The following is a 25,763-nucleotide window of genomic DNA, read 5'->3' on the forward strand; positions in this document are numbered from 1 at the left end:
ATAATAGCTACCCCAATGCAGTCTTCCATAGAGTTTTCCCTAAGTCAAGAGAAAACAGCTGAAGTCACGCTGAGGGATAGATGAGGAAACATATTCACGAAAGAAGCTCTTTGTCCCCAAATTTCCACTGAGCTCATGGAGGACAAGGTAGTTATTTTTGTTAGAGCCATGTGAACAAAGGTTTTAGATATGGTGAAATTTCTGGAGAAACTGAGAACCTGTAATTCAGCCTGAGAAGACAGGCTATAGCAAGCCTAGGAATTATTGAATGAAGACTCAAAGTTGACTGGTCTCACAGTCGATTAATCTGATGTAGTTTTAAAGCTTTGTTATTGTGGACACTACATAAACTTCTGTTGTCTTGGTTGCCATATCTATAAACTTAATATAATCATACACACTACATTTTTGGGAGGACCAAATGAGAAAATGAATATCAAAAGCTTTTGAACCACCTCAAAACACTGTGCAGTTTAGTTATTAATATGAAGTTTTTGTTTTAGATGAATGAGATCTGTCTGCAATTATTTTGACTTAGTTCCTAGCACCCTACACATGATAAGCCCCTAAATATGTCTCTTGAAGCCTGAAAGTTTTGGCCCCTTCTTAAGCTGTAACCAGCTTTGCTGCACTTCGAGATCCCATCACTAGATTCCCACTGTGGTGTTACTTTTGCTCCAGTTCTTTGGTGGTCTGATGTCATCTAACTGAATCTGTAGTTATTTCTGCTCTTTGACAAGTGAATTTGACAGCCAGAGGGTTCAGTGAAGACCTAAAATAAGCATGGGTGCATATTGACAACCTCTATTTGGAAGATGTCTTTTTAATTGCACTTCTTCACTATGCCAAGCAAAGCCAGGAGGAAAATAAGTCTCATTGTCAGGAGGGACATGTATGGAGCATCATTATCATCTGGGATATATGCTTCTGTCTTTACTGCTCAGACTTAGGGAGAAATTTTGGGGTATGGTAAGAAACGGTAATATTGAATTTATAACCTTAAAGATGGAATGAATTTTGAATTCAAGTACTCTGACTTTTAAAAAATTTTTTTCTAATTCATTTTTACTATACTGAAATCTAAGGTTATCCTTTGAAATGTTAGCATAAAGAAAGTTCAGGGATTAAGAAGGGCAGATTGTAAAATCACAAAATTTAATACAAAATACATGAAGGGATCCCAATAAAATTATAACCAATAATATCCTTAATAAATAAAAAATTCAGATCAATTAATAAGAAAAGAAGTCCCAGGACTCAGTAAATAAATGAGCAGAGGACCAAAATGTGTGATTTGTAAAAATTAAAATCCCAGTAGCAAATACATGCAATTCAGAAGAATGAAATAACATTCTTAGCCTCTTAAATTAGTGATTAAAAAAACAAACCAAAACAACAACAACTGAGAATACAGGTAAAAACACAAATGGGAGGGTATTTTCGTATACCACTTATGGGGCTGGGTAAAGGGCCTCCACAAACGTTGCTTGATTGGGTAGGCTTATGAATTTTTTCACTAGCAGTTGAGTATTATCATGAGAACTCATTTAAGGTCTACTTTGAATGAGCAGCAAAGATAGTTTCTCCTAAGCTAACACTTAAGAGCGTGAAAAAGATAACCAGAAAAGTTGAGTCATAGCTTAAGTCCTAAATTATGCTAAGCAGCTTTTTGATGGACTTTTTTAAACATGGTGCTGATTATAAATGAGCCTTATCTCTTCATTAAGTAGTTTATCAGTTTAATGGGGTGAAATCTACATGTGTGAGTGTGAGTATATATAGTAGTTGTTTGAGTATTCAGATCTCAGTTTGTAATCATTCAGGGCTAATCTTCCCATTCCAGAGGTATTTTCCCCCATATATGCATGCATTGCTGTACCCAGTAACAGGAACGCAAAATAAAGATCACGGCCTATTTCACATGTTTCTTAAAAGTGTTGACAGTAACCACCCTTGTCCCTGGTGCCCTCTGCAGCTTAGAATCCTGAATACTTTCCCCAGACGTGTATGGGGAGGGAAACAGTCTAATCAAGCTGAACAATGCAGTACACTAACAGAGGCCTTTTGGTTTAGGTCAGCCGAGTGATAACAAAGAAGCCCCCAGAATTTCAGTAAAAGTGAGAACGCAGGAAGACTGTTACACTTTGCATAAGGAATAAAAGTTGAGATTGAAATAGGGGAGAAAAGAATCTAAAACTTGAGTTGCCTTTTCTAAGAGTTTCCTCCCGTTGCACATGTCCTACTCTTTCTTCCTTCTAAACCGAAAGCAAACCCACATGCTGTCGAGTGGATTCGGACTCATAGCAACTCCATAGGGTTTCCAAGGCTGTAAAACTCTACCGAAGCAGACTGCCACACCTTTCTTACGCTTCCTTGCATCCACCCAGACCTGCCCCAAAGAGTGTCAAAAGGTTGAATCCAGCAGACAGGCTCCTGGGGAACTGTTACCCCACTACCCCTTTTATAGTCAGTGAATAGGCCAGCAGGGAATTGCTCAGGCTACAAAGAAGTGTGAGGGAAAGAACACATACACAAAACACCTTGGCAGCCTTCTAAATATTTGTCTCATTTGAAAAATTCCAGCTCTGATTTCTTAGTCTGAATTGCAGTTCACTGAAGATAGCTGATTCTATCTCATATGAGTTAGTTATTACCGTGTCTTTCCCTTAGAACCATCGAGAACAGACAAGAAAAAGCAATAAAACAAAATACTTATTAAAATGTAAATACAGCCACTGGATCCTTGATGGGTGACAACCATTGCTGGTCACCTTGGAGGGCCCAGGTGTGCCAGCAGGACTCATCTGGTCACAGAGCCGCAGGCCTGGAAACCGACAGCTCTGAAGGAAGCCTTTTGTTACCTGACTTCTGTGGCAGGTTGCTGGCTCCTTCTCCTGAGTGGAAAAGCTGAAACTTGTTTTTCAACTAAATAGAATACATAGGGGCAGAGATTCCTTTTTAGTTTGGCAGCCTAAGTATATTGGGGGGGGGGGGGTGGGGGGGAAGGCCACTGCAAAATAACAGAACAGGAAGGCATGAAAAATGCTTTATGAAGAAACATAAAAGAAAACCAGAGGAAGGCATATTTAGCCTCAGTCATTAAAGGCACACTACTGCTCCCAATCCTGCCTGCTCCCACTGCCTCCCCTAAAGTTTGTTTGTTTGAAGAGTTTCCTCTGTAGAAATCTGAAGAATCCCCAAATATACCAATGCCTTCAACAGCTGGTCTGGAATGAGAGGGGCTTCTGTTACGAGAGACACCATCTCCCATTTCGTGAGGGGTTTAACACAATGGTTTTCTGTGTGGCTTAATTTTTGGCATCTGACTCTTTTAGCAGAAGCCGCGTGGTGGTTTTTCAGCCAGATCTTTGAATGCCCGTGTCCTCCCACAATGCCCCTGGCAAGTGATAAAAGTAGACCCACCCTGCAGAAAAGCCACAGGTACTGCCTGGCATACAGTGACACACGTGTCACTGAGAACTTGTTGGCATCCTGCCTCATATTTGCATTTCAGTAAAGAGCCTGCTTTCAAGGCTGACAGTGTCTGTAGCCTGGTAATTGAAGAAAATGATTAGCATGCCAGAATGGGAGTAATCATGGAGCCATTGACACTGTCCTTAGAAAAATACTTTACGTACTGAAAAGCCAGAGCAAAGAAATATTTCTAAAACAACAAATGTGTGTACATTTTCAAAGTGGATTGTGATTTCCCCGAAACATACGGGCAGCCAGAACAGTTATGCTTTAGTCTCAGGTGATCTAATTCTTTAAATAAAACTTCATAGTGGGGAATGGCACACCTTTTCTAGTTGTGAGGGGAAGTTGTTATTACTTATAATAAAGAATGGACTGTTTTTCTTATTTGGAAACTTCAGGGGGATGAAGTAAAGATTTTAATACTATAAAGAAGTGGGCTACGAAACACTGGGGTAAGTCATATTTATTTAACTGTTAATGCCCCTGGTATATTAGGCACGAAGAGACTAACTCTGGGGCTATTGTTTAATGCTAGAACAGTAAAACAGACTGGCTAAGATTAGATTCAGCAGTTGACAAAGTACTCAGGGCTCAAGGCTTAGAAATGAATAAATCAACATCGTTAGTGTACAGAGCAGATGAACATATATATGGTTGGGGGATGGTGGGTGGTGAATGGGCCCTCCCTCTTTAGGGTCCTGTGTGAAGACCAAGGTCTATGGAAATGACCTGATATCTTCATATCTTTAAATCTCTTTAATGTCAGTTGTCATTTGAAGAACTGAAAGACAAAATTATTTGCTTGGAACAATTTAATGCTTTGTGCTGTTGGTACACAGAAATACATTTAAGCAACATGGTGTGAGTTAAGCCAAGGAGAGCTGGGAAGCTGGGATTGATAGTCCAATAGTCTCTTTAGTAAGGTGTCAATTTATGCTTGGACATTTTAGGGTGTCTATATATACAAATGGAGTCCCTAGGTGGTGCAAACAGTTAAACTCTCAGCTGCTAACCACAAGATTAGAGGTTCAAGTCCACCCAAAAGCACCTTGACAAAAAGGCCTGGTGACCTAGTTGTGAAAAATCAGCCACTGAAAACCCTATGGAGCACAGTTCTACTCTGACACACATGGGGTTGCCATGAGTCAGAATCACATTCCTTCCCACGCAAAGCACATAACTGCTTGGTCAGTTGGTTTATACAAATGTGTATAAATATACCTTCAACTTGTGACCAGCATCAGCCTAGTGCCAAGAGAAGAGCTCTTCCTTCCCCTGGGTTCCTCGTTTTTCAGTTTTGGCACAGAGTGTACTGTTTTCTTATTGGAGCCTTGTGAGTGTGCCTCTGATGATGCTGTGATCATCTTCATCACATGCCTGTGCCTGCCTCCCACCAGACTGACTTCCAAGTGAGTCAGCCCCAGTCCGCTGTGCTTACTGAGGGAGCGATATATAGCTTAAACCATGGACTTTAGGGTCAGAAGGTCAGGAGTTCAAGTCCTACTTCTGCTCCTTATGTGCAGCCACGAGTACCTCACCTCCCTAAGCCTCAGCTTACTGATCCGTAGTGGGGAAAATATAATACCTACATCCTTGGGTTACTGCAAGAATCAACTGGAAAAAATTAAAACAACTAATGCATCTACAGTGCTGAGCATACTGCCTGGCACATAATCCAAACCAAACCTGTTGTTGTTGAGTCGATTTCGACTCATAGCGACCATATAGGACAGAGTAGACCTGCCCCATAGGGTTTCCAAGGAGCAGCTGGTAGATTTGAACTGCCGAGCTTTTGGTTAGCAGCTGAGCTCTTAAGCACTGTACCACCAAGGCTCCTGGCACATAACGTTGTTGTTGTTGCTGTTAGGTACCACAGAACGAAACACTGCCTGGTCCTTCACCATGCTCACAATCGTCGTTATGCCTGAGCCCATTGTTGCAGCCACTGTGTCAATCCATCTCATTCAGGGTTGGCACATAATAGGCACTTGATAAATACTAACTTTATTTTTTCTTTTACCTCTTTACCCAACAGTTTTATTCTGTAGTTAGTGTTCTCCTTCCACATCAGGGTCAGCGTGACACCATAGAAGTCTGTTTTGTGTTTCTGTCTGCTGCTCACATGACTGTGTCTTCATTTCCCTACCTTGTTGGCACTGAGATCTTGGCCACTTACCGTTCTGTGCCCTGTGGCTTTGAATCTCATCCAGTTCTATGCACAATGCCAGGAGCAGACCCTCTTTCCCATCAGTGGCAGAATCTTCTTGATTCTTCTGCATTGGTGCCCCTGCACAGCCGGCTAATTGGGCTCAAGCTAATCAGCACCTGGACACTTGTTCCCCATCAGCACCAGCTCTGTTATACCTTCTAGCAACAATAGTGCACCTTCTGATCCCTCAGAGAGTCAGCTCAGACAGACACTTTTCACCTCTGGGATTCTTTGCTTCTGTTTGGCCAGTTCCAGTGTTGTTTCTACTTGGTCCCATGTACTTTCCACCTCATTTCCTCCATGTCACATCTGATTGTTCCTTATTGTAGAAGGTGGGTGCAGGGCCTAAGGAGGTGAGTGCTGTTTGCTGACAGCTGCCCCAGAGTGGTGTTTGCAGAAGGTACAAGGAGTGACAAAGTGCCTTCCTCTTTTCTTGAGTTTCTGACAGTGCTGTTTATAGCCACCAGTTTTTATTTGAGGAGCTATTCATCTAATGGAAAAAAGACATCCTTTGTTCTATACATCCTTTAAAAAGAAACGCAGGTTGCCGTCCTGGCTTTCGTCATGTGAAATGGGCCTTAAGAATGTCTGTATCATATCCATTTCCTGTATGTCTGAGTCATTTTGCTTTCTAGATTTTCTTAATTCTCGATTTTTATTCAGTCATATATTCTTTCTTTGATCTGTTAGTTCATTTGGTCACTCCTTTAGTCTGGTGAGGGGCACGACCTGTTGAATTATAAGCTGATGACTTTTATCAGAAAGCTGTGCATAGGGTGTGGTGGAAGAACAGGACAGAAGTGCCTCATAACCTGTAGCTCACGATGTGATTTCTACAACCATTTTTCTGATAGTGTTTGATTTGCTTGTGTTACACTTTGTGTCTGCCTTTGTACTGCTTCTTTCCTGCCTCACACTGAGTTTATCTCAGTCCTCATTTCCTGGGGAAGATTGTACTGGAAACTTGAGGAGGGGCTTGAGGGTGGGCCCATAGTGGGAATGAATAGGAAGACTTGAAAAATGGCCCTCTCTTCTGCTGTGATGATACACTGTGACTTAACACTGATAACACAATTTGTCTTGGTCATCTGGTGCTGCTATAACAAAAATACCACAAGGGGATGGCTTCAGCAAAGAGAAATTATTCTCTTATAGTCCGGTAGGCTGCAAGTCCAAATTCAGGGCATCAGCTCCAAGGGAAGTCTTTCTGTCTCTGTCGACTCTGGAGGAAGGTCCTTGTTATCAATATTCCCTTGGTCTAGGAGCTTCTCTGTGCAGGAACGTCAGGTCCAAAGGACGCGCTGTGCTCCCGGCACTGCTTTCTTGGTGGTATGAGATCCCTGACTCTGCTTGCTTCTCTTTCCTTTTATCTCTTGTAAGATAAAAGGTGGTGCAGGTCACACCCTGGGGAAACTTTCTTTACATTGGATCAGGGATGTGACCTGAGCAAGAGTGTGACATCCCACCCTAATCCTCTTTAACCACAAGCAGAGATTATGATTTATGACACACAGGAAAATCACAAAATGGAGGATAACCACACAATACTGGGAATCATGGCCTACCCAAGTTGACACATATTTTGGGGGGACACAACTCAATCCATGACACAGTTCTTGGCTGATTTAGTAAAATATATATTAGAAAGCAAGTCGGTTTACTTCCACATTTTTGTTGGAGCCTTTTACCTTCAACCTCTATGGTCTACCTGTGTCACCAGTGTTTGTCCTAAATTATTTTGATCTTTCATATGCCTGAGAATGTTCTCAGGGTAGCAGAATGAACAGGGTAGTCTAGTTGAAAAAGCACAGATACTAGGGTAAAAAAAAAAATCTGAATTCATATCCATCTCTGCACTTACTAGCTCTGTGATATTGTGCAAGGCACTGAAGTTCTTTCAGCCTTTGTTTCCTTATCTACAACTTGGAAATAATATCCCCTGGTATTATAATACTCCCATATATTATAGGATTGTTTTGAAAATTAAATGAGATAATATCTGGAAAGAACCTAGCACAGTATCTCGCAGAGTGGTAAGTACCCAGTAAATCTTGGTTTCTTCTCTCCTCCAGCTCCACCTCCTTTATGTTGGCCAGCTGTTTCCAATACAGCATCGGTGGTACTGTAAATACTTTCACTAATATGTAATGACTCTCTACCAATCCTCTCCTTGATCACTTTTCTGCCCTTCCTCCATATTCACTCCTAAACTTAATTATGATTCTCTCGCTGGTATAATCTCCACCTCTGAAACTTGGTTGTCGAGAACATCATTGTTTCCTTAGAAGAACTTAACCTACAATGTCATTGTGAGTTCTTGTTTTCTGACAGAATTTATCGTTGGCAATAAAAATTAATATATTTATATTTGGAGCTTATTTTTCACAATCTTGGTGGTAATACTTTTTTGATTTTTGAGGAGCCTGTGATTTTTGCGTACAGAAAGTACATTTTGTTGATTTGTCTCAGTGGCTTATAATTGTTTTAGATTAGTTTGGATTTTTCTGGAGCTCAGTCCCCCAAAATGCAAGTGAGTCTTTAGTAACCCATCTGAAAGATAAGTTATTCTCCTCTATCCTCTACTTATTTAAGGTAAGTGATGTTTTTGGGACTCAACAGTGCAAGTCTTTTGTCATCTCTGTTGCTGTAAATTTGATTACTTCAAGCTCCAATGTTGTTCAGCACTTGGTTGTTTTAGGGATTATTGCTTATTTCCATCAGTCTAGGAAATGCCTTTCTTTGCATTGGTTCTCAGCACTCCCACTGACCAAACACATTTACCTAACCAGCTGTCTAGAAACCATATTATTGTCACATTGTCTGTTTGAAATTGGACACTTTTAGATGAAATTTGAAGGTGCTAATGTGGGCCTTTGAGTAACAGGGACAGGTATGAGTAGATTTGCTAGATTACATTCTCTAATGTGAGAGCTTTGCTTAAAAAAGAGACAGAAGACGGTAGAGGTTGTACAGGACCGATCCAATTCTTTCGTGCAGCATATCACTTGGGAAGGCCATCACATGAAGTGGTTAAGAACCAGATTGGCATCAGACTGTCTCAGCTCTGCCACTTATTAGCTGTGTAGCACTGGGCAATTTCTCTACCCCTCAAGTTTCATTATTTTATAAAATGAGAAGGCAGTATTACTTGCTTTGAAGAATTAAATGAGGTAGTGTTTCTAAAATTATGAGATGTTGTCTGGAAACATCTTAGCACAGTGTCTGGCACAGTACTAAGTACCCAGTGAATCTTGGTCCCTTCTCCCCACATCGTCCTCTTAATGTTGGCCATCTCTAAAATCACACTGGTGTTGGTACAAATATTTTCACCATTATTAATCGATATCCTCCAATCCTTTATTACCTTTCTGCCCTAACTCGCAATTCTATTCTTGACCTCAATTTTGACTCTTTTTTGTTGATGCAACCTCGCTGTCCAGAACAATGATAACAGTTAAAAGAAAAATTGGTTTTTTAGATGAATTCAACAATGATGATGGTAAGGGTGATGATGATAAAGATAATGTGGGAATTTCTTACTCTCTTTAATTGTCTAGATTTTAGTTTCCACGAGGTCAAAGAGCATGATTGTCTTCTTGAGCCCTAAGTCTCTCAGTTCCTAGAACAAATGTTTGTCAAATGAATGAATCTACTATTTTGAGTAGGTTATGATTGTGCCATTTAATCTTTTTTATTGCACTCAGTTGGCCCAAATGCCTATTTGTTGATTTGTGGGTTCACTTCTCCCATTACAGAATTTTAGTTTCTTTTTTTATGAAATAGAATTCTTAAATGTATACTGGATGTCCAATATGGACATTGATGATGTATTTTAGTGTGTTAAAGGTGGAAATTAAGCATAAATAAGTTAGAATATAACAGGAAATAGTGTTCTTGAAATATTAGTGTCTACACAGGGGAAAAAATCTAGATTGATTTTAAGATTTAAGGAGAGGTTTAAGGAAGGCGGTCCTGGGAAAAGCTCTGAGAATGGAGGCATCAAATCCCTTCCCACATGAAGCACATAACTTTGCATAGATTTGGTTTCATTTCAAAAGTGTTGTGTTCACAGAATCTGAACACACACTGTACACTCAGCGCTAGGAGGGCAGCAGATAAACTTGGGGAGTCTTTCTAAGAGAACAATCCCCTGAGGTTTTAAGTAAACTTTTACGATCTTCTATAAATACTTTTAACAGACTATGTAAAATTTCTCCCTTACCCTAACAGCTTTTATATATAAGATGTGACAAAATGACCCAGAGAAGCAAAAGCTCCGTAAGGTCAGATGATCCATTTCCTTTGCAATGTAAGGTTCATAAATTCTGAAGCATTGACATTTCATGTAAACACTCCTGGGTTTACTCTAAGTATACTTTTATCTATAGGACACAAATGTGTCTCGAAATTCCCATAATTGAGGACTGAGAATGTTTGAGATGAACACACTTCTCCTGGGAAGCCAAACGCTTCTTTTGAAAAAATGCTAGTCCCATGTCCCTGTGGACACTAAAACCAAACCCCCCCATTGCCATCAAGTCAATTCCAACTCAGCGACCCTAGAGGACAGAGTAGACCTGCCCCATAGGGTTTCCAAGGTTGTAGTCTTTATGTTTAAAAATGTTCTCTGTCCAAAAGTTTCTTTTAGTAGACCTAACATAAAAAATATATATATATATCTGTCTTATTGCAGCTTAAAGCAATTTCCATTAGCAGTGCTAAGCAGTTCATCAACAAATATATCTAGGGTTCTTTTGATTTACCAGGGTTTATGTATGGAAGCCAAAAGCAGAAAGTACATTAAACAAAAAAAACAAACCCAGTGCCGTCAAGTCAATTCCGACTCATAGCAACCCTGAAAAGTACATTAGTCATGATTAATTGTCAAATGGGTGGAACAGAAGATAACAGCTTTGCAGTTCAGAGGAAGGAAAGAGTGAAGCAGGAGAAATCTGAACTGGGTCTTGAAAGATGGTTACAATATGGGTAAATTGAGACAAAATGAAGGGCAATCCACATAGGATAAATGGCATGAGGAGAAGCATGAAGAGATAGGAAGAAAGTGAAGAGACCAACTGACCTGGAAATGAAGTTTTGGTAAGGGATGTAGTTGGATAGGTAACTCCGGAGAGGCAGATTGAAACCGGTCTTCGTAGGGCCTTGGGTGCTATGCCAAAGAGGATGAACTCTATCCTATAGACCAGGGACCTCCAAAGCCAGGGAGTGTGTAGGACAATCCATTTGTGTACAAGAAATACTTACCCTTTTTCTAGAAAAAGAAATAAATTAATTTTTACTATATTTATTACATGAATTAATAATATTGTACATGTCATTTTTACATAAATATACATACGTGGTAATGTATGCTCCATATTGTTTTACTGATAGAGATGCATGTTCAAAACAGTCTAGAGACAGACTACTGTGGTAGATGATGGGGAGTGATTAATGGCTTCCTTGCAGCCAGTGACATGTTCAAAGCAGTATTTTAATATGAATCTGCCAGCAGTTGTACAGAGAAGATTGGAGGAAGCAGTTATTTGGTGATTGCAACAATTCAAAGGGCCTAAATTGTAGCCACAACTTAAAAGGTTTTAAATTGTAGCCACAGTGGGAATGGAAAGGAAGGGGAAAGTTCCAGACATTTTGAAGATCTTGTTCTTTCATGGTGAAATTTTTCCCTTAGTAAAGGCATTTAGAATCACTTTGGGGGCTGAGAATAGAGCAGTGCTCAAGATGAAGCTTTTTTTTTTTTGCTTCAAAATTGATTGGAAAATGTATTGGTACTACCAAATGTGGTATGGTAAGTGTCATGGATTGAATTGTGTCCCCCCAAAATGTGCCTCAACTTGGGTAGGCCATGACTCCCAATATTGTGTGATTGTCCACCATTTTGTCATCTGATGTGATTTTCCTGTGTGTTGTAAATCCTATCTCTATGATGTTAATGAGGCAGGATTAGCAGTAATTATGTTAATGAGATAGGACTCAATCTACAAGATTAGGCTTTATGTAAAGCAAATCTCTTCTGACATATAAAAGAGAGAAGCAAGCAGAGAGACAGGGGAACCTTATACCACCAAGAACCAAGAACCAGGAGAATAGCGCATCCTTTGGACCCAGGGTCCCTGCACTGAGAAGCTCCTTGGCCGGGAAAGATTGATGACAAGGACCTTCCCTCAGAGCCAACAGAGACAGAAAGCCTTCCCCTGGAGCTGGCACCCTGAATTTGGACTTGAAGCATCCTAAACTGTGAGAGAATAAAAGTCTTTTTGTTAAAACCATTCACTTGTGGTATTTCTGTTATAGCAGCGCTAGATGACTAAGTAAGACAACTTAAACTTAAATGGATCTGATAATTAAAAAAAAACACACAATTACTGGCCAAAAACAAATGTTGATAACTTCATAACTAATTTATACATAAGGAAAATCTTTGAAAATGCAGATAACATCCTCTGCACCATAACCACAAAAAGCACTTGAAAGAGTTAACAGAAGTAGCTTCATGATGACTCTTGTATATCAAACAATTTGTGGCTACCTGCTGTTTAATGTTGAAAGGGAATCCAAGAAATTTTCCATCTCAGTTGCTTGTTGGAGATACATTACTTTTTGATAATCCCTGATTCCATTACAAACACATTTGTTTTTCCTCGCACAGCTCCATCTTTTCAAGAAATAAAATTTAAAGAACCCTATTGATGAGTGTAAATTTGTAGAACAAAGCATGGTATTTGTACTTGATTTACTATCATTTTCTTAAAAAATTGTACTGTATGTTTAACGCCTTACCATTTGATGTTTCTGCAAGATAGAATTCTTAACAAAAGTGTGATTCGGAGTTCAAATCTGTTTTTAACCAGCTATCTCAATTTCTCCTTGGAGTTTAAAACACTGTAAATAATGATAGGGAAAAAGAACTAGTATGTTTTCAAATCAACTAGAACTAGTATGTGATCCATACGTGATACTGACAGTGTCTTAGAAACATGTTGATGAAAGAGCCCTACTATCAGGCAATTTAAGTGAGAAAAACAAATTCACGTATTTTAACTCTAGTCAGGCATCAGATATAAACTTAACATTTGTCTCTATCAAGTTAGAATAGACTATAAATTGTGTGTGTGCCTGCATATGCATGCATGTATGTGTGTGTGTAATAATTTTTTGCTGAAAATAGGTGGAATATACAGAAAAATAGATATAACCTATTGGCTTACAGAAAAACAAAGGAGATAAGATTAGAAGTTCCACGTTAACTAAAAGTGACTATTCTCATACACTACTGGTGGGAATACAAATTGGTAACCGTTCTTTAGAGCAATTTGGTGACGTACGTCAAGAACCTTAAAAATGTTTATACTATTTTGAATCAATATTACTACTTTTAAGAGCATACCCTAGAGATAAAAACCTTAACTGTCCAACAGTAAAAAGAATAGCTAAAAAAAGTAAGACTCATTTTCTTGAAGATTATTTATTATAATAGGGAAAGACCATACATGCTGTGATTTTAAGTAGAAAAGTAGTATAAAGCTATATATATATCAATATGTTTACATATATATACAAATATATGCATACAAAAATTATAAATAAATGCAACAATATGCTTATGGCTTACTTTTGTTTTCTACTTTTTAATTGTTTTCCTTAGTTTTTAATTTAACAATAGGTATGTTGTTATACCAGAAAAATTATCAAAAATTAAAGAGATATCAGTTGAAAATGCAAATATCTATAATTTAATTCAGTTATTGAATGAAAAGATTTCAGTGATCATAATCTATTTATTTGTTTAATGACTAGACCCAGCTGTTCTGCAAAAGTAGGTAAATCTAATAGCAACTGAAGCAAAAGTCAAAATTGAAACACACCTAGTTATATTTGCAACTGGAGTGGTTTCGTCTGAATTATTTGGGCTTTGATCTCACAAAAATAGCTTATCTTATCATCTTTCTAAATTCAGGCAGCACCATCATGTTTTAAATATTTGTATGTATATATAACATTATGTATGTATATATATGTTATAGGTGTGTGTGTGCATATATATGTATATATATGTCCTGGTGGCACAGTGGTTAAAGTGCACAGTGGTGTGAACCCACCAGCCGCTGTGTGGGAGAAAGATGAGGCAGTCTGCTTCCGTTAGGATTTACAGCCTTGGGGCTATATATAACCCTATGGGCTATTCTGCTCTGTCCTATAGGGTTCCTATGAGTTGAAATCAATGGAAGTGTATTTGGGGTATACACATACACACACACACACATATATATGTAAGTATGTATGTATGTTGTTGTTGTCAGGTGCCAATGAGTCAGTTCTGATGCATAGTGGCCCTATGTACAACAGGATGAAACACTGCCTGTTCCTGTACCATCTTCACAACCATTGTTATGCTTGAGCCCATTATTGCAGCCCCTGTGTCAGTCCATCTAGTTGAGGGTCTTTCTTTTTTCCCTGACCCTCTGCTTTACTAAGCATTATGTCCTTCTCCAGGGACTGATCCCTGGAGAAGGGATGTGAGATGTAGTCCAAAGTATGTGAGATGTAGTTTCGCCATTCTTGCTTCTAAGGAGCATTCTGGTTGTACTTCTTCCAAGACAGATTTGTTCGTTCTTTTGACAGTCCATAGCATATTCAATATTCTTTGCCAACACCACAATTCAAAGGCAGCAATTCTTCTTTGGTCTTCCTTATTCATTGTCCAGCTTTTGCATGGGTATAAGGTGATTGAAAACACCATGACTTGGGTCAGGTGCACCTTAGTCTTCAAGGTGACATCTTTGCTTTTTAACATTTTGAAGTGGTCCTTTGCAGCAGATTTGCCCAATGCGATGCATCTTTTGATTTCTTCTCTGTGGCTCCCATGGATGTTGACTGTGAATCCAAGTAAAATGAAATCCTTGAGAACTTCAGTCTCTTCTCCATTTATCATGATGTTGCTTATTGGTCCAGTTGTGCGGATTTTTGTTTTCTTTATGTTGAGGTGTAATCCATTACTTGCATATGATATCATTTGATAATTTCTGCATTTAGTTGGATAACCTTTCTTGGGAATAGGCATAAATATGGATCTCTTCCAATCATATATATGTATATATATATATATATATATATATCATGCATATGTATGTATTAATTTAGTCATCAGTCAGTAAGCCAATTAGTCAATAAGCATTTATTCAGCACTTGTTAAACTTCAGGCACTGGACTTGGATCATGAAAAAAAATTGAGTAAGACTCAAAGAATTAATAGTCTAGTGGGGAGATCAACATTTAAGTGTGGTTGAGAATGAAAACAGAGATATGTATGACATTCTGGAGGAACACATGAGAAAGGAGCAGTCAGCCTTATCTTGGAGTTAAGAAAGCCTTTCCAGAGAAAGTAATATTACAGCTGAGCTTTGGTTGAATGAATAGGAGTTTGCCGGATGGAAAAGGTGAGGGGCATTTCAGATAGGATGAAAAGCATATGCAAAAGGCCAAAGATCTGATACGGTGTGGCATGTTCAAGAGCTGGTAGGAAACATGGTATGGCCAGAGTATAGGATGAGAGGCAGGAGTAGGAGATAAGAGTGGAAAACCAGGTTAGGGCCAGAAATGGGCTTCACACACTGGTAGTCACAGTGTTTCTACTTCAGAAATGATTAATAGTGATTTTCCAGGCTAATAGAATCCTAATCATTATAATGAGGTAGGACTGTTTCCTATGAATTATGGAAATTATAACTGTTAGGACCTGTTCCACAAACACAGGTTATGAATATGATTACACCTCTTTAATCTCCTTTACAGTTAATCACCCACGCCTCCACATGTTTTATTAGCAGGAAGCCTAGTATCTCTGCTTGAGTTCTCTCCCTCCCACCCTTAAATTGTTCATGAATCGAGGGACTTTACTCAGCCCCAGCAGACCAGTCCTCCTTGGGAAACCAGTAACTGGACCCACCTCTGGCTGCTGCATGGTATCACTTATCCCGTACATTGAATGAAGTGCTTCAGGTCCAGGCCTGGCTTAAGCCAGAATGGTACCCACTTTGGGCAATAAGGTTGTAGGCTCCCTTTGTTTACATTCCCATCCTCAGCCATTGTTCCCTAAATCATAACAACTGTGCAGGGACAGATTAAAGAACAAGGAAGGTATGTATGGGCTTACTTGGCACTTACTAATCTTTGGAGCCCTGGTGGCATAGTGGTTAGGAGCTTGGCTGCTAACCAAAACATCAGCAGCTTGAATCTACCACCTGCCCCTTGGAAACCCTATGGGGCAGTTCTACTCTGTCCATAGGGTTGCTATGAGTCAGCATTGACTCGACGGCCATGGGTCTACTAATCTGAAGTGAACAATTTCATCGGTTTTTTGCCACAAAGATGTGGTGAAGCCCACGTGAAATTGTTCATGACAGTTTAGTAGTAAACACAAGTAAGCCTGTGCATACTTTGCTATTCAAAGGCATTTGACTAGGTGGATCATAACAAATTATGGATAACATTGTGGAGAATGGGAATTTCGGAACACTTAATTGTGCTCGTGAGGAATCTGAACATGGATCAAGAGGTCGTTGTTCAAACAGAACAGATGAAGCTTGGCTGAAAGCAGAGAATGCCAGAAAGATGTTTAACTGTGTTTTATTGACTATTCAAAGGCATTCAACTCTGTGGATAAATTATGGATAATATTGCAAAGAATGGAAATTCTGGAACACGTAATTGTGCTCGTGTGAAACCTGTACATAGACCAAGAAGCAGTCCTTTGAACAGAACAAGGGGATACTGCATGCTTTAAAGCCAGGAAGGATGTTCGTCAGGGTTGAATCCTTTCACCATACTTGTAATACGAGAAGTTGAACTCTATGAAGAAGAACGCTGCATCAGGAATGGAGGAGGACACATAAACAACCTTTATTATGCAGGTAACACAACCTTGCTTAAAGTGAAGATGACTTGAAGCACTTACTAATGAAGATCAAAGACCACAGCCTTCAGTATGGATTACACCTCAGCAAAGAGAAAACAAAAATCCTCACAACTAGACCAATAAGCAACATCATGATAAATGGAGAAAAGTTTGAAGTTATAAAAGATTTCATTTTACTTGAATCCACAGTCAACACCCATGGAAGCAGCAGTCAAAAAATCAAACGGACGTATTGCATTGGGCAAATCTGCTGCAAAAGACCTCTTTAAAGTGTTGAAAAGCAAAGATGTCTCCTTGAAGACTAAGGTGTGCCTGACCCGAGTCATGGTGTTTTCAATTACCTCACACCATGCAAAAGCTGGATAAGAAATTACGGTGTTGGCAAAGAATATTGAGTATACCATGGACAGCAAGAAGAAGGAACAAATCTGTTGTGGACAAAGTACAGCCAGAATGGTCCTTAGAGGCATACTTCATCTCACATACTTTGGACATGGTATCAGCCAGGTCCAATCCCTGGAAAAGGACATCATGCTTGGTAAAATGGAGGGTCAGCGAAAAAGAGGAAGACCCTCAACGAGATGGACTGACACAGTGGCTAGAATGGTCCTTAGAGGCATACTTCATCTCACATACTTTGGACATGGTATCAGCCAGGACCAATCCCTGGAAAAGGACATCATGCTTGGTAAATGGAGGGTCAGCGAAAAAGAGGAAGACCCTCAACGAGATGGACTGACACAGTGGCTACAACTATGGGCTCAAACTTAGCAACAATTGTTAGGATGGCACAGGACCAGGCAGTTTTTGGTTCTATTTATTGTACATAGGATTGCTGTGAGTTGGAACCAAGTTGATGGCACCTAACAACAACAAGGACAAGGAAAAGGAATGAGGAATATGCATTCTTTCCTAGTTCTGCCATGTGATCTACCTGGAACTGATTGTTGGTAAAGACCAAAAGTTGTCTGATTGATGTAAAGAGAAACTAACAAACGGTTCTTGAGAACCTACTATGTGCCAGGCACTGGGCTTGATACATATTTGCCTTGTTTCAATTTTCTTAACAATCTTATGAGGCAGTTATTATTTTCATGAGTGTGTAGATAAGGAAACTGAGGCTCAGAGAGATTAGGCAACTAATCCAAAGTCACAGAGCTAGGAAATATCATTGCCAGGCATTAAACATAGCTTGTGTTCAGACACCATGGCCAGTCTATGGACTTAGGTGGCCTAGTGGCCTGAACTGCACACTAGGTTCAGGGTATAGTCAATGAATGCAATCCCATGCATTTCTCTTAGGGTCAGGGACAATGAGTATATCAGAGTGGGGAGACTTCAGAGTTCAGTCGAGTATGTGCTAAACCACTGGTTCCTACTGCTTCCATCAGGCCCTTAGCAGATCGTTTTACAGGTGTTGGTGTTCCATGCTGACATGTATTGAGCTTCTCAGGGGCTTATAGGAGGTTCTGTATTTTTTTTTTTTTATACACCAACAGCTATGCTGTCATGGCTTTGAGGCCTGAGGATTTCTCACTTCAAACCGATTACTTCTTTATTATCTTAGCATGACATCATTGGCCATCTGGTTGATTTGAAATGTGAAGGACCCTAATCCTGTGCAATAATGACTTTCAAGTGGAACACAAAATCTGTAGGGATATCCAAGGCTTTTGCTCTGAAAAATAGGAATTTTCTCTAGCCTGTGCTAACTGTCCATTTATCCATGTTTAGAGAATTCCATCATTTTAATAATTTGGTACCATTTTGCTCGTAGGTGCAGATATATTTAATAAGAAAACATTTTTCCCTTTCTTATGGATTGAAAAATGTTTAGAATTTTCATTTGTAGCATGTAAGCAATAGTACTTTATCCTTTGTTATTTTTTCAATGTTACAAGCAAAATGACATTTGATTTAAATTGACTCTAAGCACACTTCTTTTAGAGAAATGAAGGATTGTGATCCTAAGCCACACTGATTAAATTTCATTCTAAGTCAAAGTTTGTTAAATTTGTGCGTGCATGTGAGCAAGTAGTTTGATTCTGCAGAGAGGGCAGTGGCACACCAGGATTCTTCTTCCGCTCAAAAGCCTTTGCAAGAAATTCCTCTTCTCTCTGGGGGTCAGAGTATATGCTCTGTGCCTGCATATCCTTTATGTAGTTGAATAGTTCATTCATTAATACATGCCAGGTATGGAGTGTTTTACACACGTTATCACATCTCATTTAATCCTCACAGCCACCCCATGAAAAATTGTGGCACAGGCATCATTATCTCTACTTTTCAGGTGTTAAAGTTTAGTGATTGCATAGCTGGGGACTAATAATGGCAGGGTTCACCGGGTCTATCTGCCTTTTCAACTATCACACCTTGCCTGGGGGTGAGTTAAGAGAAAAGTTTTAGGAGATGAGGCTAGGGAGGTAGTGAAGGGCCTTGTATTTTATTCTCAGTATGACACTGGATTTTCATTCACTCATTCAGTACGTAAGTATTGAGCACCTACTATGTGCCAAATGAGGGCAGTGGTGGCTCAGTGGTAGAATTTTCTCCTTCCATGCAGGAGACACTGGCTTAATTCCTGATTTCCAGCCAATGCACCTTAAGTACAGCCACGACCCATCTGTCAGCGGAGGCTTGAGTGTTGCTATGATGCCGAATAGGTTTCAACAGAGCTTCCAGATCAGGACAGACTAGGAAGAAAGGCCTGGTGATCTACTTTCAAGAAACCAGCCACTGAAAACCCTATGGATCACAATTGTTCGATCCCATTATGCATGGGATCATCATGAGTCAGGGACCAATTAGAGGGCAGCTAACGACAAAAACAGTGCTATGTGCCAAATAATCTAGGTAGTGGAGACATAGCAGTGAATTAAAAAAAAAAAAATGAATCCCTACCTTCCAGAAACCTATATCCTAGGTTTTGAAGGTATTGAGCAGAGAAATGGCATGATCTGGCTTGGGCTTTACAAGGACCCTCTAGCTGCAGTGTGGAGCCTCTCCTGCAGAGGGGCAAGGACTGAGGCAAGAAGAACAGTTTGGAGGCCACTGAAGCAGTCCAGGCAAGAGACGATGATGTCTTGGACCAGAGTGGTAGCAGAGGTGAGAGCTTAGATTCTAGATCTACTCAGAGGGAAATGCCAATGAGGTTTGCTGAAAAATTGCATGTGGAAATTGCTTTTCTAGGCTTTAATTCCAACTAGGGTCATCCTGTATCCTAAGCCTGCATTCTTTTAATTATGTATGCTAAGATGCTCAGTTTAAAGGCAGTTTAGTTTAGCTCCTCTTAAGCTCCTTAGGGCTGGGCTTCTCTAAAGAGGATACCTGTTGGTGCTGGAGGAGGCAGGATGGATCTCCATCATCCAGGCTGCGACTGACCCGTTGTCCCCCTCAAAGGCCATGCACCTCAGTGGCAGCACTTGGGTGGTGATACTTGACATTTGTAGTGTATCCCGGCAGGAGGATGGACCCTCTTAGTAAGATTTAAGCCCAGCTTCATGCTTTTCTGCCTTTGTTAGTTCTCAGAAACAACATCCTCAGGCCTGAAATCAAAACATTTTAATTCTTGGTACTTTTAACATACAGTTTTACGATTATTATTATTTTTTTAAGTTTGGGAAACAAAGCTTCCTTGTAGTTAACTTTCACAGAGCAGACATAGTCACTAAAAAAGGGTTCTAACTCTAGGACACAAATTTGTATTTCCCAAGTCAATGTAATTGCCACCAAGTTGTTTATGCAGTAGCAAGACAAATAAAATGTATTATCTTTGTTCAATTAATTTTCATTGACCTTAAGTGAATGACCTTACATTTCCAAGTAGGAGAAGAGAATGGCCATGGGCAGTCATGAGGACAGCATGGGTGGCTAGCTATAGAATTAGACTAAGAAGTAATCTGCTATGCACTCTTTCTTGAAGTAGAGGCAAACCACTGGCTTTCAGTTATCTGCCTGAAGACTACCTAACTGCCTCTTTTGGACACCATCTAATATTCCACCAAACTTGGCCCATCCACTGGGTCTTGCTGGACAGGATGTTCAGTTTAGGGTGTGATTTAGAAGCTCTCCCTTCCCTTCCTGCAGACAGCATCTGTTACAACCCCTTCCTCCACTAACCCGCCCTGGAGATCAGCCCTGAGGCTGCTCCTTTGCTGTGTCAGCTACTCTGAATCAGGTAGCCATATTGGCCAGTGATGAGTACCTCTGATTCTCTACTTCTTCCAGAATGCAGAGGAGGGGTTCTGCCAGCTTTTTTATATCCAAAATCAACTTAAGTATCAATTATACTTGTTTTATTATTTTTCCTAGGACTGCGCCCAAAGAGGACTCTGCGCTTGGTGCTCTGGACTGGGGAGGAACAAGGTGGAGTCGGTGCCTTCCAGTATTACCAGTTACACAAAGTAAGGGCATGGATTGCTGGGCATTTACAAGTGTAAACCAAAAGCATTGGTGCTTTTGGTTTAAAAATTTCTTCTATTATCCCATTTAACACCCACAACAGTACTTAGAGGTAGGCTGACCCTGGCAAAGACCCCTTGCAAAAGCTTTCCTCATCTAGCCCTGTAACTAAGAAGGCACAGATGAACTGAGAGTGCTATGGTATGGAGCAAAGGGCTTTTCTCTTTCTACATCATGATCTGTGGCCTTAAAAAAGCCCAACTGTCATGCTGCCATTTTCTTAACGTCTCTTTACTTGTGTTACACTCATGTATGCTGGTGAAATAGCAAGAGGTAGACATTTCCTCTTTCCATCAAGCCCATCCCCATACTTCAATGCCCAAATCCTCCTGAAGACCCTGGAATTTGAGAGCCAAGTCCTGAGACCTTGCATTAGCCAGGAGTGTTGCCATAATGGCAGTGAAAATGGTAACAACCAGAGACCTCAGACCTGGGGCTGCGGAGGACAGCCTGGCTTGGTACTACGAATAGGCAAGAGTGAAGCTTGAGGTGAAAAGGTGATGGTGGAGGATCCTGATTAGAAATCAAGATCATATTTTAGATAGAGGATCAGGAGCTTAATGTCATAAATAAACTTTGAGGGAGCAAAATGTATAGCTCAGAAATGCTCTGATTCAAATCCAACGTTAGTTCAAAGAGGACTCCCAAGTCAATGGGTGTGCTGCCGTTGTTACTGTTGTTGCTGGATTGTTTTCCCTGCATCTCCAGATTAGAATAAACACATGTTGCAAATTTAAATTATCAAAATCAGAGAGGGGTTAATTTGTTTTGTCAATCATGTTTATATCATTTTTGATCCTTTTACACTTTTTTTTTTTACACAAAATGTCTTTAATACCCTATTTCAGTTATTTAGAGCTTGAGAGTAATGAGTTCAGAGTTGTAAATTTGGTCACTGAGTGTAGTTATTTACTGTCCAGAGGAAAGCCTGTGCCTGTTGGCCAACTCTTTCACTACTTCAGTTCTTTTGGCCTCAAGGGTTAAGATAATTCAAGACATATGTCTTTTGGTTGATGGGACAGTACCATTATCATCTATCTGTTGTGGTAGACTAGAACACCAGATAGGAGTTCTTCTTGATTCAGCAACATTCAGTTAATATTTTCTGAGCATCTACTATATTCCATACATTATATTAGGCACTTGGTTTAGCTTCATTAAAAAAGATAGACCTGGCCTTATGGAGACTGAAATTTAGTAGAGAAGACCAACCACTAAATGTCAATTACAAAATAATGTGTTAAGTGTTCTGATAGAGAAGTAATAAGGTTTTGATGGAACACACAGGAAGTTCACCTAGCCTGGTCTTGGGTGGTGAGGGGGGTCAGGATAAGCTACGTGAAGGAAATGACATCCAAGCTGAGGTCTGAAGACTGAGTAGAAGTAAGGCAAGGAAAAGGAGTTGGTAGGGAGGAGGTGAGTATTCTTCCTTGGCAGGGGAAACTATTCGCAAAGGCTGGAGGTCCAGAGAGCACAGCGTGCAGGAGAAACTGGAAGTACTTGAGAGTGGCTGTGCACAGAATGCCAGGTGCACAATGGTGGGAACAGAGAGTGGAGAAGTAGACCAGAGCCCAAACAAGAACTATAAATCATATTTTGAAGTTTGGACTTTATCCTAAGGGCAAGAGGAGCTTTAAGATTCTGTACATCTTGAACTCTATAGAAAATACAATACTTAAAATAACTGTTTTAAGTTCCTTTATTCTCTATAATATACTCTACTCCAACAAAAAAAAAAGTTGGATTTAAACTGTAATATATCAGACTTGAAATTTCATTGACCACTAACATTCCTTAGATCTGAGAAAAGAAGGTTTATAGCTATAGAGTTCATAGCACTATAGCATGGGTGCAGCCAGAAATTACTTGATTTTAAATTTGTAAGAGGTTGGCAGGGATATATACGTCCAAGGGAAATGTAATCACATTAACAAAGCTGGTTTATCTTGATGGTATCCATGTTGCCTTCATACAAATGTGTATAGAGATTGGTGGCTGGTGTGTATTGCATTTTCAGGAATGGAAAAAAGAACTCTCACAAAGGGAAGATAGAGTGTTCTTATTTTAGGATAGCTCTTTTTCTTACCTTTAAAAAAACATTCTGCATGTTTTACATGATATAGCCAATTGTGAAGGACTTATTCTGGATTCAGTGGAGTCAATGATTACCATATCAATAGAAATGTTGTCAAGAGCGTAATCATTTCTGGAGTGGCTGAATTTAACTTAAAAGTTAAATATAATAAGCAAGTCACAAACCATAGCATTACTTAATGCCAGAAAACAAACAATGTCCAGTTCATTCTAGTCACAACAGAGAGATCCTCTATTCTGAATAAGGTAATGATAACTGCTGAAACAAATAAACCCTAAAATTTCAGTAGCTTAACATAATAAAAGTTTATTTCTTGCTCACTTAACATCCAGTTGGCAAAAGGGCTGTGCTCCACAGAGTTATTCAGTAATCTAGGAGAACAGACTCTAGAGATAATTTTTAATATTACCTTGAGCATCAACATCCAGTTGACAGAGAGGGGGAGAGTTGTATGTGGGATGTTTCTATGGGCCATTCTGAAAGTGGCTCACATTACTTTCACTCACATTCCGTTGGCAAGAACTAGTCATATAGTCCAACTACATGAGAGGCTAGGAAATGTAGAACCTGTCTGGGCAACCACTTGCAAGCAATAACTCTATACTGCAGAAGGGGATCACACGTCTTTGGTGGAAAGCTGGCCTTCTCCAGGGTCTCTCTGTCACTTTATGTCCTGGCTCCCAAAACACCTCCAGCTACCCTGAGGTCTTTATCTTCATGGCTCTTAGAGATCAGCTCAGAGATGAGCTGCCTAAAAGAACTCACTACCACCATTACTACCAGGAGGCCTTGCCAATCAACCGCATAAGCACACACACACACCAAAGAAAGCTGAATGCCATTGTCACTGGATATTTAGATTGCCTGTAAATCCTAGCTATGCGAGCTATGTTATCCATGTGAAACACACCACTAAAGAAGGACCAAACTTTTTCCTACACTTGAAGAACAGAGGCACCTCAAATCATATGCCTATTCTTGAACTCTATATCAATTGAATCATACGGTATCTACTTTGGTGTCTGACTTCTTTCACTAAACAATATGGTTTTGCGATTCATCCATGTTGTTTCACTAACAATAGTGTGTTCCTTTCTGTTGTTGAGTAGTTTTCTATTTGTGAAGCACCACAATTTCTTATCCATTGTCCTGTTGATGGGCATTTGGGTTGTTTCTAGTATTTACTGTTATAAATAAAGCTTCTGTGAACATTTTCGTGCAAATCTTTTGGTGGACATATAAATTAGATACCTAGGAGTAGAATTGTTATGCCATATGACAGGTGTCTGTTCAGCTTTATTAGAAACTGCCAGTTTTCCTAAGTGGCTGGACCATTTTACATTCTCACCAGCAACATACCTGGTAATACATGGTATTATCAGTCTTTCTGTTTATTTTTTTTAATCATTTTTGTGGCTGTCATATTTTTATATTTTTCAAGGTAGAGTCACAAGAGAAGTTCTACCTCCACTTCTAATGGCCTTTGTTCTTTCACCTTTCTCTGCTTCCATGTCTTGAGACTACCTTCACTCAGCGTTCTGCCTTATGATTTCAGGGAGGCCAAAGGCCGTTGTACCCTGAATAAGGTTTGTATGCTTGTGAGATAGCAAGAGGTAGACATTTCCTCTGTCCACCAGTGGTTGGAGTGACCCTGTTTCATCGTGGAGCACGGTGGCACAAGCAGGACACAGAAATGCGGCCTTGCTCATAAACACAGCTGACTCCATGAAGCACAGACTTTAGATTGCCGCTGGAGGCTGCTGGAGTCCAAAGAGGGGCAGAGGCAAGAGTGATCCCCAAAAAGATTTAGGGAGGGAGATTTCTCTTATGGCCAGAAAAGAGGTTATTCTAGAAAGAGATAAAAGACTTCAGAAAATGCTTTTGTAATCTTTCCTATAGATTTTATAAAATATTTGATTTTTTTTCAACATGAACTTCCCTCTTGGTGAATGACATCCAGCTTACCTTCACCCAGAAGGAAACGTCACCACACACAGAAGGGTGTTACGGTGCTCCGGTAATTTTTCAGAGTTCGTGGGAGTGGAATTTAGATTTAGAACTAAAACGTATTATAGATATTTTATTGAATCTTCACATTGGTGAATAACATGAGGATTGTCCAGATGCCATTTGCCTAATCTGCTTTTCATGGGAACAGTGTTTTTTTTCTCTACTCTTGGAGGGAGAGCAGCATGGCATTTCTCATGTCCTGAAATGTACAAAGGAGGGGGAGGGGGAACTAGCATAATTTCAACTGGATTGCTGCCTTTTTTTTTTTCTTTTAATCTTTTCAATTTTAAGCAAAAATATGACCTGGCATAATTATAATGAGTAAGGTAATCTGCCCTTGAGAAAGCCTCATTACACAAGGTAATCAAATAAAATAGATTGATATGTTCTATTCTGGCATGAACAATATTTTAACCTTTTCCTGATTTATTACACAAACTTCTAGCAATTGAATTACAGGCATTATGAACACTGCTGTGTTCTGTTAGTCATTAATAAATGCATATTTTAAATAGACTTTATTAAATGCGGGATGGGATGTATACTCATTCTAAATGCATAAGCTTATCTTAACTCTG

The 25,763-nt window shown here is 39.7% G+C and overlaps 1 protein-coding gene across 8 annotated transcripts in view; it reads left to right on the plus strand.

Annotated features, from left to right (window-relative positions):
• CPQ (carboxypeptidase Q) overlaps positions 1-25,763 on the plus strand; it is a 549,531-nt gene that overhangs the window by 401,913 nt on the left and 121,855 nt on the right. For all 8 annotated transcript variants that reach the window (XM_064267918.1, XM_064267919.1, XM_064267923.1 and 5 more), the window contains exon 7: positions 20,931-21,022. In XM_064267918.1, the coding sequence (XP_064123988.1) occupies positions 20,931-21,022 (92 nt within the window). The remainder of the gene's footprint in view (positions 1-20,930; positions 21,023-25,763) is intronic.

The sequence above is a fragment of the Loxodonta africana genome, chromosome 14 (assembly GCF_030014295.1).
Source record: "Loxodonta africana isolate mLoxAfr1 chromosome 14, mLoxAfr1.hap2, whole genome shotgun sequence".
Classification (NCBI taxonomy): domain Eukaryota; kingdom Metazoa; phylum Chordata; class Mammalia; order Proboscidea; family Elephantidae; genus Loxodonta; species Loxodonta africana.